The sequence below is a fragment of the Bos indicus genome, chromosome 10 (assembly GCF_029378745.1).
Source record: "Bos indicus isolate NIAB-ARS_2022 breed Sahiwal x Tharparkar chromosome 10, NIAB-ARS_B.indTharparkar_mat_pri_1.0, whole genome shotgun sequence".
NCBI lineage: Eukaryota > Metazoa > Chordata > Mammalia > Artiodactyla > Bovidae > Bos > Bos indicus.
Genome location: NC_091769.1, coordinates 5,327,812 through 5,345,008, shown reverse-complemented (window position 1 = coordinate 5,345,008; position 17,197 = coordinate 5,327,812). Strand labels below are relative to the sequence as shown.

Here is a 17,197-nt window from a genome sequence, read left to right as displayed (position 1 = left end):
GTCAGAAGAGAAGCAGCCCAGCTTGGTGGAAGGCCCCTGGAGCTCAGTGTCATGCCATCATGGGCTGGAGTCTTGGATCTGCCCCAAACTCACCGTATCTCCCTGGACCTTGCCCTCTGTATCTTGAAAATAGGGGTCTGTGTGAACTAGAGGAGAGAGCATACTTTATGCAAAGCACCGAAGTGAGCACCTAAGACATAACTGGGGCCTGATGGTCATATGATTAGCAATAATATAATCAGTAGGAAATGTTCACAATATTTAGCAACATTTTGGCAATTATAAAAGAGTGTTTGGGAACCATGTCTACTGGTTCAGTGGTGACACTGAACGTTGTCCACTGGTACAGTGGTAACAGGAGCAAGTGTTCATCTTTTTACCATCTTTTTTTGACAGGAAGTGGCTAATATCATGTCTTAGTCGTTCAAAGGACAAAGCCACCAAAACTTGATTGAGCTGCCCTTTTATTCGCCAGTAAGATTTTCTGCAGCTAGACATGACTCATGTCAGCTCATGCAGTTTTAATAGGCTCATAGAAACTTGGGCTCAAAGGGGGTTTTAGCTGTCACTTACCGCCCACCTGCTATCTTCTGGGGATAGGGAACTCAGCACCTCACATGGGCAGTCCATACTATAGCTGTACAGCTCCAGCTGGCAGAAGGTTCTTCCTCCTAGAGCTTCTGTTGGCCTTCCTTTACCTTTCCCCCATTGCCCCCATTCTGTCATTAGCACTGGTAAAAATGATAGTTCCTTTTTTCCCTTGCAATGGTCACTTATTCATTCAACAGCCATTCTTTAGCGCCTGCTTTGCCAGGGGCATGCTAAGTGCTGGAATTACAAATTGAGCAAAACTTGCCAGTCCTTGAAGGGCTAATCCCACTTAAGAACCCTCTCCTCCAGGTAAAATGCATCCTCAAATCCCTCAACCATCTCTCATTTAACCTGATTTCCAGACACCCACCACTTAACCACTCTGCTTCTTTTCTAATCATATTTGAGCCTACTAAAATCTATCTTAAAGTGTTGTGACCAAAATTGAGCTTAGTATTTTTCTGAAGGCTAAGTTGGATTTTTAGCCCAGCTTAGTCAACATCCATGTCAAAGGCGATGCCCACTGTGGAAAAAGCCAAATTGCAACTAGAGTGCTGCCAGCCAGATCCACTCGCTGAGCTTCTGTTCTAGGAGAACAGGGAAAAAGAGGGGAGCGGAGAGAGGAGGACTATGACTCTTGAAATGACAGGATGTCAGATCTCTCTGCCCAGAACTCCCCTCCAGGCATTAGTGGCAAGTCTAAGTCACTCTAATCAAACAACCTCCCCTCTGCCCCCTCCATTAGTGTCTGCCTCTAAAAAAGGAAGAAAAATCTTAAATGAGCCTGCTGATGGGCCAACACAGCATGGAATGGAAAACTCAGCCATAAAGGAAGGGACTCCCCTACTCCCAGTCTCACAACCTGAGATAAGCTTTAGAAAGTGACTCCATAGGTGAGGAAGGTAGGTCTTCCAATGCCTTCTGGTGTGTGTGTGTGTGTGTGTGTGTGTGCGGCGGGGGGTTGGGGGTGGTGGTGGGGTGGGTCCTGCATTTTGAGGTCTTTGCTGTTGACATAAATAAAGGAATAGTCCCCGTTTATTGGAATAAAATCAGGCCTCCTGCCTTTCCCAGATCCTGCCCTTCTGCCGCTCTTACTGCTCCCTTCTTGGAAGGAAGCCATCCCCTACAGAAGCAGGAGTCATCTCCACTCTGACATAACCCTGATTGATGCATAAACTCCAGCAAATCTTTCAAAGGCCTGGTGCATGGCCCCTCCTCTCTGAAGCCATTTTCCTACACATGGGGCTGGATTAAAGGAAGCGTTTTAGAGCCAAAAGATGCAAGCAGAATAGAGAGGCTCATAAGGAGAGAGTCATAAAGTGGAAAGATGAGTGTGAGGAGAGGAGGAAAGAAAGACTGGGGTGGTGGGGGGGCATATGTTGTCCTGCCTCTTGGTAGTTCCTTTTCTTCCCTGGGCAAAGGAGAGAAAATATGGCCTTCCAGAATAAACTTTGCCAAAGAATTCCTTATTCTTATTCTTCACAGAATATCAGATCTAGAACGTCTTAGCAATGGTTTCCCTGGTGGCTCAGAGGTTAAAGCATCTGCCTGCAATGCGGGAGACCTGAGTTTGATCCCTGGGTTGGGAAGATCCCCTGGAGAAGGAAATGGCAACCCACTCCAGTATTCTTGCCTGGAGAATCCCAAGAATGGAGGAGCCTGGTGGGCTACAGTCCACGGGGTCACAAAGAGTCGGACACGACTGAGCGACTTCACTTTCACTTTGCCCAAGGTCCACAGCAGTTTTGCAGCAGTGTTCTCCCTCTGGGTCCACGTGGAATGTTCCTTACTGCCTATGGAGGCCTTGCCCATATGATCCATCCGTTTCCTGAGTGCTCCCATAACAGGACAGGATGTGGAGGGGCTGCAAAGATGATCTGACGGTGGTCCTGTCACCCTGTAGGAGCTCACAGGCAAGAGACAAGCAAACAGAGAAACAGGGGTGTGCTTGGGGGTTGAGCGGGGGTTGAGCGAGTGCTGAGGCAAGTGTGATCAGTTCTGCCTGGAGGAATCAAGGTGGGCTTTCCTAACTTCCCTGGTGGCTCATCGGTAACGCGTCTGCCTACAATGCAGGAGACTCGGGTTCAATCCCTGGGTCGGGAGGATCTCCTACCTACTCCAGTATTCTTGCCGCCACCGCCCCACCCCCCCAAAAAAGCGGCTCAAGGTGGGCTTTCCTGAGCAATGGATCTTGGATTTCTGCTTTTTAAAAAAAAAAAACAAAAAACACCCTCCCTCCGTCTCCTGACTCGCACTACCGCTTGGAATATTGAAGGAGCAAGCTTGCCGTCCGGAGAGCCTGGCCGGGATAGGCAGCTCTATCCTAAATCCCTGCGGGAGGGATTGCTGGGGTATCTGGAGGAGAAGGTGGAAGGGGAGGTGGAGAAGGAAGGAGAGGGGAGATATCTCTATTTTAGGAGAGGGGAAAGGAGGGAGAATGGGAAAGGGAAACGGAGGGGGAGGAGGAAGAGGGAGGGAGAGACGGAGAAACGGAGAGAGAGGGAGAGAGGGGGAGAGAGCCGGAGGAAGAAGAGGGGGGGAGAGAGGGGAGAGAGAGAGATTTGAATTTCCCATCTGGAAGGGGAGCGGTAGCACGTCAGGGCCTGGCTGACGGGCGTGATTGGAGGGCGCCTCCGGCAGCCGCCCGCGGCAGTAGCCGCGGCCCCAGCTCACCGGGCGGAGTTGCACGAGGCGGCAGTGGGAGCTGGAATCGCAGAAGGAACTGCCTCGCTGAGTTCGGCCGGAGCCCTGCAGTGGCTCAGACGGTTGCGAGGACCGCCAGGTCGGTGCTGGCCGCGGGCCGGGAGGGCGGAGCCGGGCTGTGGGCAACAGGGTCTGGGCTCTCGCCTCGAGGCCGCAGCGCAGCCCGGGAAGCTGCGGAGTACCGCTTTCGGAGGGACAGCTCCCCGCGACTACCCGGGCGCTGGAAACGGAGGCTGCGCGGCCGCTGCAGGGACCCTCCGGGCGCGCTCGCGGTGGTGCTGAAAGGACAGCTCCCCGCGAGAAGGGGACGCCTGCAGGCGGAAGGGAAAGGCAGTGAAGCGCTAGCCAACTGGGAAGGAGGGGTGGGTCCCTGAGCCAGAGACCCTCGGGCAGAAGCCCAAAACTGCCCGGCTCCCGGGGAGCCAGGACCGCCCCGAAGGCGGCGGGCGACTCAAGTCTGAACCTAGAGAACAACTTCGAGCTCTTGGCGGAGGGATGGGGGCACGTCAATCTAAGCTACTTTAGGTTTGTGGTTAACCTGGAGACAGCCAAGGCCCTCTTCGCCCAGGAAGAGGGACTACACCCCCCCACACACACACACCCGCCAAGGGGTACGGTTCGGGTATCGGAGTGAGTCAGAGGGCGGCGGGAGTGGGGCGGACAGACCGAAGGTGGTGGGGAGGAGAGCCCACACGTCGACTGGGGGTGGGGAATCTAGAGGACTCTATTTGTCGTGGAGGAGGAGGGGCCGGGGTTGAGGCTGCCCCTGTTCGCTGCCTGGGGTCAGTTAGGACAGTCGCCGGCCCTACTCTGCCCCCTCCCTCAGCAAAGTTTGAGACCCGGCCAGGTCTTGAGGTTGGAGCTCTGAGTGTTGGGGGGCGGTGGGGAGGGGCGCTTTCAGTGGCCAACCACGAGCTCCAGGTTGAGCAGCCGGCTACGTTGATCTCCGCGGGGGACCGATCGAGGGGCGCCAGGATTTCTGTCCCCCTCTTCTGCTGGGAGAATTACGAAGCCCCCGCCTCTTCCGCTTTTCTCCAGAAGCCAGTTCCTTACCCATTCCCACCCTCCACTGCTCCTTTCTCTCCCCCAGCGCTCTCCCTTCTAGCATGGGGTGGGGGTGGGGAGGGGGATGGGGGGACATCCCCTGTCATTGTACCGCATTTGCATAGAGTTCCCCGCAAAAAGCAAATGAGTGTTGAATTGAGTTGCAGCGAACATGGCCCGGACATGAGCTATTAAAGAAAAAAGAAAGAAAGAAAGAAAAGAAACAAAAACGGATAAACAGTCACAAGAACAAACACTGCAGGTGCTCGAGTCTGCTTGTCGGGTGGCGGGGCCCAGTCCTAAAACCTGCCCGGGGCTCAGATGGTCGAGCCTGAGGAGGTGCCTCAGCTGCCTTCGGGCTGGGATGAGTTGGGAGAGTCTGGGAGCGGAAGCTGAAGGCGCGTGCTGCATCCCGGGCGCGCTAAGGGCAAGGAAACCTGGTGCTGCAGCAGCATCCCTCCCCCACCCCTCGTTGCATCCCCTCCCCCAGCCTTCCGTCCCCACTACCACCACCACCATCGCCCTTCCAGCGCAGGGATCGACCAAGCTTCCCGCAGACCCGCTGAGGAGCGCCTCCTGGCGGTCTGGCCAAAATCAACTGCAGGCAACCCGGCCGGACCTCAGCACTCCTCCAGGCATATCTACACAAACGCCTGCACTCACGCTCACGAAGAATCACAATGATGCCTAAGTTCAAACACACAGGAGCATACCTTGAACGAGTACACTCCCACATACTCGCTAAACACAGCATTCAATTCGATCCAGCAAACATGTCCTGAGGCTCTACCATTAGCTAGGAGAGATTGTAGATTCTGGGAAAGGAAAAAAAAAAAAAGCACAAGATACAAACCCTGCCCTGGGAAGATTTCAGAGTGGCTGGAAAGGGAAAGACGCATAGGTGGACAGGGTGCATGAGCTGGAGGCAGGCAGGGTTGCCCTAGAACGTGCCATGGGTCTCAAAAGAGGAAGACTCCATCACATGTCACCAAAGATATCTGGGAAATTTTATGGCAAAAATGATGTATGAAGGGAACCTTTGAAAATTAATGCTGCTGCTGATGGTGATGATGATGACAGCTAACATGTACTGAGAACCTACTATGTGCCAAATGCTGGACTGATCACTTTATTTGCATTATTTAATTGAATGCTTACAACATGAATTGGGCATAAGTTTTATTGTCCCCATCTTACAGATGAGAAAAGATAAAGTCATTTGCTCAAGGTCACTCTAAGTTGAGAGGCCAGGGCTTGAACTGGCAGAGATGAGGTTAAGAGGTTCCAGGGCTGTGGAAATAGCTTGAACAGATGCCCAGGAGTTTTTGGAAAGGATATATGTGGAGGTATAGCTGATACCGAGCCACATGCAAGGAATGGGAAATGAATGGTGAGGCAGGCAGATGCTAGACTGTGCAGGACCTGAAGGTCACCACAAGGACTCTAGCTGGTTTAACCAGGCCATGGGGAGCCATTGCAGGGTATGTTTGCAGGAGCACATCTGCCCTTTGGGAAGATTAATCGGACAGCCTTATGGAGGATGGATGAAAGGTAGCGGAGGGATAGAGTTAGCGGTTATGTGCAAATTCAGAACACGGAGGCCCTGAACCATGGCATTAGCAGCCTCAGGAGAGGGGGTGTGTGGATGCAGGAAACACTATGAAGCTATAATCCCTGGGCTTCTCCCTCAGAAGCCCATCCCAATTATAACTTGCCAATTCCCTTTGCGGTTTTTGTTCAGCGTCTACCTCCGCAGCTGACTGAATGCTGTGAGACCAAATGCAATGACTCCCTTGTTCCCTGCCGCAGCCCAGCACCCAGAACAATGCCTGGCAGACAGAAGATGCTCAAAGAACATTTGTAGTGTGAGTGAGTGAAGGAATGAATGAAGCATTCACCGACTCTGGTGTTTTTCACTGAGGCCATGGGAACAAGGCATGCTAAGGAAAAGGTGGTTGGTAGGGGTAAGGGGAAAAAGAGATGAGGATGAGATGGAGCTTTGGATAGATCCAAAATGAGACTATCTAGCAGAGAGTTAAATGTGCAGGTTTGGGGAGAGACAGAGGGTTGAAGAAGGGCATAAACCATTAAGGGGAGGTGAAATTTCCCCTTAAACAGTGGGAGAGTGAGGGGCCATGGAGGGGAGTCAGCAAAAGATAGAGGAAGACCATCTGAAAAGTAGGATGATGACCACAGGAGGGCTGTGTCATGGAATTCAGGAGATTTAGGAAGAAGGTTGAAAACAGCGGAGCCAGTGAAAGGGTGGTGAGGGGTCTTCATCGGCCTTGATGCTGCAGAGGGATGGAGGTGGTGGAGGAGGAGGGCCATGGAAACACTCCTGGGTCTGGTATTAGGAGGACTCTGGCAACTCCAGCCAGGGCAGCTTCGACAGCAGGACAGCAGTTCCATGTCTCTGATCTCACAGAGACAAAGCGTTTGACTGGGAGGTGGAAAAGTGGTAACACCAAGGGGAAACCACTTGATCATGAAGCTAGGAGGCAGAGATTAAGAGAAAGATGGGCGTCAGAGCAGGGGCTGGAGAAGGAAGGGGATGAGAGGCACCTAAGGGGAAGAGATTGACGATGTGAGGGAATGGGAGTAGTAAACGGATCAAGGAGAAGATGCAAAGAGAGAAACTCTGAAGCTAAGGCAGATGGATAGGCTTCGGGGGGGAGGAGGGAGACTTTTCTCCCTTGGGAGTTGGATGGAGGGGGGTTGCGGCGTGCAGGAGCTTACACTGCTGCTACTGCTACTGCTAAGTCACTTCAGTCGTGTCCGACGCTGTGAGATCCCATAGACAGCAGCCCACCAGGCTGCCCTGTCCCTGGGATTCTCCAGGCAAGAACACTGGAGTGGGGTGCCACCTCCTTCTCCAATGCATGAAAGTGAAAAGTGAAAGTGAAGGCGCTCAGGTCTGTCCGACTCTGAGCAACCCCATGGACTGCAGCCCACCGGGCTCCTCCATCCATGGGATTTTCCAGGCAAGAGTACTGGAGTGGGGTGCCATCGCCTTCTCCGGGAGCTTACACTACCAAAACATTAATTGTTTTGATAATGATGACAGCCACCATTTACTGAACTTCCATCCTATGCCAACTGCACTCCATAGATTATTTCTAAGCCTTCAAAAGGCTATTACAATCCTTACTTTATAAAGAAGACTGAGACTCAGAGAGGTTAGGTCGATTACTCACTATCACACAGCTAAAAAGTGGCAGATCTGGGATCTGAGTCAGATGTGCCTGACTCCAGGCCTCCTGAACCTTCAGCTGAACCACATCATACAGAGTGAGAAGGAAATCACCTGCTGAGAGGGATGAGGAAGGAGTAGGTTGGGCCTTAAGAAACTGGTTAGGGGGAGTCTCACTAGGGTGAACAAATGGCTCAGCAGCTGAAAGGGCCATGCTGGGAGTCAGCCGCAGGACCTTGGTGGTGGACCCAAGAAGCTGGGCTCCATGATCCTGGCAAGCTGGGAGTAAGAGGCCCCTGGAGTGACAGGGGTGTAGCATGGAGAAGACTCGAGTCCTTGAGTTGACTGCTTTGCATGCAGGGGCGTGGGTGGTGGCAATCGAAGTTTTCTGAATGAATGCAGGAAACAGAGGAGTCTGGAGAAGGAGATGGTTTGGTGATAGAGAGGTGGCATGTCGAGTGTGGTGCCAGGGGACATTCAGGGGGAGGCGTTCAAGAGGGAGGCAAGTGTATTTCTGGACTAATTTGCCTATTTCACACATACGTGCGTGCACACACACACACTCACTCACATGCACCCCAAAATGTAATCTGCATGAGGGCAGGACTTTGTCTTGTTCACTGTTATCTCCCCAGTGCCTAACACACTGCCTGACATGCAGTAGGTGGGGCTCAACTAATGCTTATTGGATGAATGAGTATCTGGTGCCCAGAAAAGATGCCTAGATGTCATCAGTGTTGGTGCCCATCAAAGCCCCTGGAAAGGATGAGTTCCCCCAGGGAAAGATTAGAGATGAAAAAGAGATAAGGACTGAGGTCAGAGTCCTGGAGAACTCACTTTGAAGAGACAAGAGGAAGAAAAGAAGCAGCAAATGAAGGGAGGGAAGAAGGAGCAGGAGGCGAGGAAAGAACTGAGTCACAGAAGCAAGAAAGGAGAGGGGTTTGGGGATACAGTGGGGTAGGGAGCAGTTCAAATGTTTCAGAACTGCTTCAACAGAAGAGCTGGGAAAAGGGCCCAGTAGATCATCTGACTTTGGAGAGAGACTCGCCAGATCAGCAAGTTAGGGATGAGGCAGGCACTAAAGCCCAGGTGCCCTGTGGACCAATTTGAAACATCTCAAATTAGACTCCTGCGTCCTCCACCACCACCTGGCAATTCCTTGAGCTGCATGTAAACACAGAGAAGGAACCCAAGAGTTCCTGAAATCATTTGATTATTATTCGTTTCCTGTTCTTAGAAATGCAGTCTCTTTACAATATTTTTAGTCAAATGAAAACATCTTGACTGAGCTGAGCCGCCTTCAAACTCAGAATTCTGGATCAGGGTGGGTTCTCCTGCATTTCCTGGAAATCCTGTTCCTTTCTGGAGTGTCTTCATAAACATGCAGTCAGCGATGGCTGACATTAAGGAGGACCAGCCACACACCAGGCACCTGACCGGTATCTTATCTTCCCCTTCTAACATCAGTGCAGGGTTAGCCTTTAACACTCCTTCATTTTGCAGGGAACAAGCTGAAGCTTTCCCAGGGAGCCACAGCCAGTGAGGACTGGGGGTGGGGGCAGGATTTCAAACCAGGTGTGTCTGATACCAAAGTCGCTGGGGATGGATTTCAACTCCATCATGACTTTCTCCCCACAAAACAACCCATAATCAGGTGATGTGTTCACGTAGAAGTCCTCAGATGAACTTCCAGGACCATTGTATTAAAAGATCTCAGTCTGCCGATACGTCTCCTCATTTTGAAAGAAATGAGGAAAATCCAAGATCAGAAAACAGCCAGTGACCTTGAACTCAGCCTGGTTGTAATATCCGGCCTGACTCCTCTGCCACCATTTCCTAGGACCCCTTTATCCTCCTCGCCAAGCATAAAGACCCCCAAGCCTCGGGGAGTAGGTCTGGCTTCAGTTGACCATCAGGGCACACTTTGATTAGCTCATGGATGTCCCCCCCACACCCGAGAAAGAATTTGTGGTGCATTTGCCTACAAAGGCACCAGTGAAATTGAATGATTAAAATAAAAAGAAAGAGTCTGAGAGTTAGAGCATCTGGGTTCAAATTCTCAGGGATGCAGGAAGATCAGCATAAGAAGGAGGCCAAGGGTAGAGAAAGGCTCTAGGCTACCCCTCCACTCCACCACTGCTGGAATAGTTCCATATTTATGTTTTGCATAATGAGATTCCCATTAAGAGTTTATTTGGAGAAAATCTTCTGAGGCAAAAAAATAACAATAAAAAATATAATAGAAACTGAAAGTTGGTGATTTAGGGAGAAGGAAAGGAGGACTAACATAAGCTGAGTGCTTACAACACCCAGTGCTTGGTACTTTAAAGGCCTAAGCCCCAAGAATATTACCATTTCTCTAACTCCCTATGCATAATTCAAAATAAAAATCAGTATTAAGCTATAAAACAGAAAACTTACATGTATGATGCAATGAAAATAACTTATTTCTCCATTTGTCTAATTTCAGAAGCCTGGATATGTTCAATATAAGCGGGCTGTTCTCATTTTTCCACCCACCTCTGATTTGCTGGGACCCCAAATGCAAGCTCACTCCTTCTAGGGCTTGATGCAGCAACCCAGGCTGGAATTCTCTCCAGTCTCCACAGCAGCCCTGAGAAAGGAGGCACTGCCATCTCTGTCTTACAGAGGAGGAAACGGGGGCTCAAAGAGATTGGACTACTTGTGTGGCAGTCACACAGTAAATAAGGAGTTAGGGTGGCAATTAGAACCCAGCTCCACCTGCATCCAGATTCTGCACTTTCTCCAGCTTTCCTGGACTTAATCAAATTAAAACAATACAGACAAGATGAAGGCTTTAAAATATGGATCAGAAGTCATTTGACAGCATATATGTGCCTGGCACAGGGCTTCCCGATAGCTCAGCGGTAAAAAAAAAAAAAAAAAAAAAAAAATCCACCTGCAATGCAGGAGACATAGGAACCATGGGTTGGATCCCTGGGTCAGAAAGATCCCCTGGAGGAAGAAATGACAACCCACTCCAGGATCCTTGCCTTGGAAATCCCATGGACAGAGGAGCCTGGTGGGCTGCAGTCCATGGGGTTGCAAAGAGTAACCGGACAGGACTGCGGGACTGAGCATGCTCACGCACTCATGCCTTGCATGAAGCATAGTGCTCAGGAAACAGCTCCTTTCCATCCCCTTTCCCTGAAGTACCAAGCACTGGATTTTAGGGTCTGACTGATGGTGCCTGATGCCGAACTAGAGTGAGGCGTTCCTCTGTCTGACTCCACCATCCTGCCTATGCAGAGGCCTCGCCCATCTGACCTCCAACTCCTCTTTTTGCAGGTAGCCGCATCGCCCCCAAGCCAGGCCTGCCTGGAGCGCTGCATGCAAATTCAGCTGCTGGCTAGGGCACACTAACGCACGTTGTAGGCATGGACTTCGTCATGAAGCAGGCCCTTGGAGGTGAGGCCCTAGTCCTGCACCCCCTTCTCCCCGCCCCCCGCACCCGCTCCCCACTCCCAACCCAGGGGCCTCAGTGCCCCGGGCCTCCCTATGCCAGCCTTGCCACCACGCCGCCGCCCTCTTCCTCCCCAACCCTCCCCCACAGGGGCCACCAAGGACATGGGGAAGATGCTGGGCGGAGAGGAGGAGAAGGACCCTGACGCGCAGAAGAAGGAAGAGGAGCGGCAGGAGGCACTTCGGCAGCAAGAGGAGGAACGCAAGGCCAAGCACGCCCGCATGGAGGCCGAGCGTGAGAAGGTCCGGCAGCAGATACGAGACAAGGTCAGCGCCGCCCTCCTGCCCATCCTAGAGTGTAGGGGGTAAAAGAGGTGCCCCACAACCTCAGGTTTCCCTGAATCTTGGTGCTTGTCTTAGACCTGGTTCTCTCTGAGCCTCACTCTTTTCATCAGAAAAATGCATGTCACAGAACACCCTCCCTCAAGGACCGTTTTGGAGATTAACTAAGATAGTGCACACAGTCCTGAATGTTTGCTGCTATAGGTCCATGACCTTGTGTCCAAAATCCTGGAGACCATACAAGTTTGGAATCCAGAATTTAGATGTTTGGGGGAAGGACTATAGTGCCCCGAGCACGGTCATGCATCACTTCCGGTGGGTTTGCAGCTGCCGCCCTGTGCCAGTTCAATACTTGTCTGCTTGCCCTGCAGAAAAATCAAGGCTCTAAGTAGCCTTCCATAAGCTCAAGACAAGTTTTGTCACCAAAATTGGGCCCCAAGCATGTGGGAGACCCTTCAGTTTTCAGATCTTGAAAGATTTCAAACAAAAGCAGAGAAATTAACAGGGCAGGTATTTATTTTAAAAGAAACCCCGTGCATCGTCTCTCTTGTTAAAAACCCACAGAAGACAGGCACAGTCCCACAAGGAAGATGCCCTTATGCCCATTTTACAGATGGGAGGCCCGAGGCTTAGCAAGTTCCCATGGGCTGCCCCAGCTGCACGTGCATGACCGTGAGACTCAGCTCTCTCTCCTTGCCCCGTTCACGCTCCTCTCCACCCTTCCTCTCCCCAGTATGGGCTGAAGAAAAAGGAGGAGAAGGAGGCCGAGGAGAAGGCGGCCCTGGAGCAGCCCTGCGAGGGGAGCCTGACCCGGCCCAAGAAGGCCATCCCAGCAGGCTGCGGGGACGAGGAGGAGGAGGAGGAGGAGAGCATCCTGGACACGGTGCTCAAATACCTGCCCGGGCCGCTGCAGGACATGTTCAAGAAGTAACCAGCCCCCCGCCCCAACCCCCGGCCCCATCCACTTGTTACTTTTCTTTTCTTTTTGGTTCTTTCTTTTCTTTTTATTCTGTTAAGTCTCAGTTCTGAAGGGGAAAACCTCAGTTGGCCTCTGCCCCACTTCCCCGGCCAGGGGCTCCTCCCCCTCAGCACTCCTTCATGCCCTCCTTCATCCAGGGTATCCCGCCTCCATCACCTCACTCCCAAGTTGCTTGAAAAGAAGAAGACAGCTTCTCTCCAACAGGAGGTGTTAAGCCCAAGGCGGGAGGCACTGGAGGCCCCCTCCGGAAGCCTGAAGTCTGTGCTGGTGTGGTGATGCCCATACATTCCTTCATGCGCCCCACTGCCAGGAGGACCACTGTCCCCAGCCAGCCAAAGTAATGACACATTCCAGCCCTGCCCAGCATGCTGACCTTTGGCCTCTAAATCCCCGTGGGCCTCCAGGTCAGGGCAGGGGTTGAGTGGCCTGGCTCTGAGAAAGGGAGTCAGGGTAAGTCTGGCCTGTCAGGGCCTAGCCTGAGGCTGGCCTGCTCTGTTGTGGCCAGGCCCGGGGCTGGGCAGGAGGCTGGGGCTCTCCTTCCTGCCTCCCTCTAAAGACACCCGGTCCAGGAGCACCCCTCTACCACCCCCACCCGAAGAGGCACAGCCCCTGCCAAGCCAGTCCCTCCACACGGATCCTCTGTGGACTTTGACTCATCTATGGAGGGACCCCAGGGTAGGGCAGCCCCTTGTCCCTCCCCCCACTCCACTTAGGTCTGGAGCCCCACTGCCAGGCTGGGCCCAGCTTGCCCAGCCAAGGGGCTGCCCAGGCCCCCGGAAAACACTTGGAGCCATTGGGCAGCGATGGCCTATGCCATGGGACTCCCCCCCTGGCGCAGCCTCGCTGCCCCCATTCTTACCCACCCCTCTTCACGTTGTCCTGTTCATGGGCTTCCAGGGCTCCACAGACCCCAGGAAGACCACTTTTGACCTTCCTGGCCAAAGCCCCAAGCTTTTGGGGAAAAGCCAGTTCCCACTTGACAGAAGGTGTCTGTTCATTCATCTCACTGGCCAAGAACAATCTCTCCTCTGGGATGTGAGATGGACATTTGTTCCCCCCACCCCAAATTTTCAAGGCCTCCTTCTCAGTCAGTTGTGTGAGAACGAGGGAGTCGTGGAGCACGTGAGAGAGGAAGGTGTGTGTCCAGCCATGCATGAATGTGCATGGCAGAGACTGTACCAGCAATTGTGTGTCCTGAGGTTATACATATAGCCCTGTGATTACAGTGTCTTGAGATTTTGTGTGTGTGTTAGTCATCATCCCTGTGTCAGAGATCCATGTATGTTAGGCAGCCTTGTATATGTATGCTTGTTTGAGGTGGTATGTATGAGTTGAGATTGTGTCATAGGTGCAAACTAACCATCTCGTATGTGTGTTACAGCTTGCATGAGTTAGCTCATGTCTGCAATTGTTTTCAAAAATAGTGTATACATCAGGAGTGATAAGAATGTGTTAAATGTTGTAAAAGTACATGTTTGAGAGAGCTGTCAGATATGCTGAGACTATTGTATGCATGTGTGTGGGCTCTGAAAAAGCAGTTGTGTGCTGGATGTGTGCTTGGGGAAAAGGAAGATAGGTAAGATGGCTGCTCTTGGACCCAAAACCACTAGTCACGGGTGGCCACATCCAACAGGAGACCTTGTCCTTGGCCTGGAGTCCTCCTGCCCTTGGGGGGTTCCTGCCTGAAGTCCTAGAAGTCCACTGAGACAGACCCAGGCAGTGCCCCAAGAAGCCATGCTGGCCCCCACCAGGGCCTACCCCAAAAGCAGGGGCCAGGGAGGGGGCGACTTGCCTGCCCCGAAGCCCCTGCCCCATTGGCCCCAGTTTGCATTCTGCAGGTTTTCCATTTTAGTGAATTTATGCTTTTATTTCAGAGACAGACATGTGTCTTCTCTGTCTGTTTCCAATAGTTAAAGCCATATCAGTTAGACTGCAATACTTTAAAGACAAGACAAAACAATCCATATGTTTAGGGAACCAGAAAAGTCCCCTGGTCTGTCCCTTCTCTGGGGAGCAGGGCCTCAGCAGCTGCAGTCCCCTGGACTTGCCCTTCTCCCCCGCCCCTACCACCTCTGCTGTGCCCCTGTGTCCTGCCCCAGGGGCCCGTGTCTGTGCCTGTGTCTGTGATGGGGAGCCACCTTGCACCCCTGTTGTCTGCTTGTCTATTTGTGTCTGTTATCCTGGGCAGGATGGTCATTCTCAGGGGCCCCAGGGGCCTGAGGCAGAAACAGACGGGGTCCAATCTTGGGGCCCCAGACCTCCCCAACCCTGTGTGTAGGTTCCACCTAGACAGAGGGATGGACCCCACGTGTTTAGAGAGGTCTCCCTCTTGACAAGGGCCCACAGACCTCAGAGGTGGTACCAAGGCACAGAGAATGCGAGATGGGCAGTGGAGACCAAGGCCCAGGGCGCTTCAGATGCACAGGGGAACCTACTCATACATGCAGGACATCCCAGGCAGGCCCGAGGAGCACCAGACCCTCAGAGGGTGTCTCTCACAGTCTTCACAGCCCCTCTGCACGCCCAGAGTGGGCTCAGGGCTTTTCCCAGAGGAGAGTGCCTTCCAAGCTGTCTGGCTTCAGGCTGGTGCACATCCCAGACTCCTCCAGCCTGCTTCTGAGCTACAGGACTAGCCATCTTTCCAGAGGAGGAGACAGGGGAAGAATTTCTGCTGAGGGGAAATCCCACTTCCAGGGGATGACTCCTGGGTCCAGAGAAACACAATGACCATCGTTCCTGACACAGACCTCACTGTGGAGAGAGGCTAACATGTGACCAGAGAGGATGTCATGGGCAACACACTTGTGGGGGCACAGAATATTTGTGGGGCACTCTAGTTGGGAATGGATGGTCCCATGAAGTACATGGGGTGAGAGGGACGTGAGGCCCGCTGATGGGAGGACGCAGAGTGTATCACACCCAAATGGGGCAGTGTGCATGCGACACACTCAGGAGGCGGGGCAGGGAGGGAGTGACCCCACAATTCACACGCACACACACAGCACACAAGGGAGGCATCCCCTAGCTAGGAGAAAGGAAGGAGTGATCAGCACCCGTGAGTGAAAACAGAACAAGAGGTCAAGTTGCCAGGGAAGGCCTCCTCCTCAATGTGCCTGGGAGCTGACCGCCAGAGACCAGAGAACGGGCTTCTCCAGGTCCCCTGTGCTGGGCACTGGTGAGGGCTAGGGTTTCCACACAGGTACATCCTCCAATCCAGGGCCAGAAGGTGTCCTTAACTAGGAAGCAGTCTCCTCCAAATGCAAGGTCAAGAGACCTTTCTGGCTGTGAGAGAGGGCGAGAGCCAGAGAGAGAGAAGGGTACAGAATAACTCCAGCTCAGGTCCCTTTCAGATGAGACAGCTGGTGAGCAAAACAGCCTCCCCACAGGCTCCTGGCTAGAGTAAAAGGGGGGCAAAGCAGCAGCCCCACGAGCCCCTGAGCCCAGCTGGCAGGGCTGCCCACCACCGCCACGCCACTGCTCCATCCGGCTGGGATGTGGGGGCCAGCACAGGGGCTGGGGGTCAGACTGGCACTGAGGACGTGCCCCCCCACAAACAGCCCCTGCTCTCCTCCCCACCCCGGTGTCCCCTATCTTCATGGAAAGAGAGTAAGAGGCACTCCTGCTGGCCCTTGGGGCAGTGGGGGCTGGGGGTCCCAGTGAGGCCTGGGCGAGGACGGCCATCCTACCCATGTGGGGGAGCCCCTTCCCCACCTCTGTGCTGTGTCCTTGTTGCTCTGCTTCCTTTAAATGTGTCAGTGCCTGGGGGGAGGGGAGGGGCACCCCTTCATGCCCCCTGAACCTGACCAAAAGCCATGGCTGTTGCTCCCCCTTTGTATGACGCAGATGCTAAGATGTACCAAACCAACCATGACACAAAGAAAAGACCTTGTACAGTAGCTCTCGGTCTGTCTGTCCTCTTCTGTCCATCGGCACCGCCTGGGTGACTTGCGACACCAGCTGAAGTGAGGGGCCAACCCACAGAGCTGGAGCGGCCCCAGAAAACCTTCCCTTTTACCTTCACTTCTGGCCAGGACCTTGTGGCAATGAATGACCCCCAGAAACCACTGAGGCCAGAGTGAAGGCTGGCTCCAGAGATTCAGGGCCATTCACATCCTGCCCTTCAAAGTCAGCTGGCAACCCCAGGAGCTGGTGGTTCAGCCTGACTGTAAGCCCCACACCCCATCTCTTGCCACCCTTTCTCACAAGTTTCTTGGGTGTGGCATCCTGACACAGAGACAAGTCACATCAGTTCAGTTCAGTTCAGTCGCTCAGTGGTGTACGACTCTTTGCGACCCCATGAACCGCAGCATGCCAGGCCTCCCTGTCCATCACCAACTCCTGGAACCCACCCAAACCCATGTCCATTGAGTCGGTGATGCCATCCAACCATCTCACCCTCTGTCATCCCCATCTCCTCCTGCCCTCAATCTTTCCCAGCATCAGGATCTTTTCAAATGAGTCAGCTCTTCGCATCAGGTGGCCAAAGTATTGGAGTTTCAGCTTCAACATTAGTCCTTCCAATGAACACCCAGGACTGACCTCCTTTAGGATGGACTGGTTGGATCTCCTTGCAGTCCAAGGTATTCTCAAGAGTCTTCTCCAACACCACAGCTCAAAAGCATCAGTTCTTCAGTGCTCAGCCTTCTTATAGTCCAACTAAGTCTGTCACTGGCTGTCTCACCAACATTGATAGAGTTTCTACCTCTGCTAGGCTGTGTGCAGGAGGCCGGGGACCCAGAGAAAGGATGTCATTCAGCATTGCTTCTGGACACAGACACATGCCAGGCCTTGTTGAGGGTCAGGACTAGACCACCTTTGGCTACCCTTCCCCCGCATAACCCTTCCTTAAGCTAAGCCTCTTCTCTCTGCTTGGATAGACACTCATTCCTCACACCCTAGTCTCCTAAACTGTATCTCTTCCCTCC

The 17,197-nt window shown here is 53.0% G+C and overlaps 1 protein-coding gene across 2 annotated transcripts in view; it reads left to right on the top strand.

Annotated features, from left to right (window-relative positions):
* The window catches only part of CPLX2 (complexin 2), a 90,759-nt gene extending 74,591 nt beyond the window's left edge, over positions 1-16,168 (top strand). The window contains exons 1-4 of one of the 2 annotated variants that reach the window (XM_019968051.2): positions 3,144-3,373; positions 10,838-10,957; positions 11,103-11,278; positions 12,027-16,168. In XM_019968051.2, the coding sequence (XP_019823610.1) occupies positions 10,927-10,957; positions 11,103-11,278; positions 12,027-12,224 (405 nt within the window). In that variant the 5' untranslated portion in view covers positions 3,144-3,373; positions 10,838-10,926 and the 3' untranslated portion in view covers positions 12,225-16,168. Of the gene's footprint in view, positions 1-3,143; positions 3,374-10,837; positions 10,958-11,102; positions 11,279-12,026 lie in introns of those variants that run through there. The other variant, XM_070796840.1, reaches the window with a different exon arrangement.
* The last annotated feature ends 1,029 nt before the right edge of the window (positions 16,169-17,197 follow it).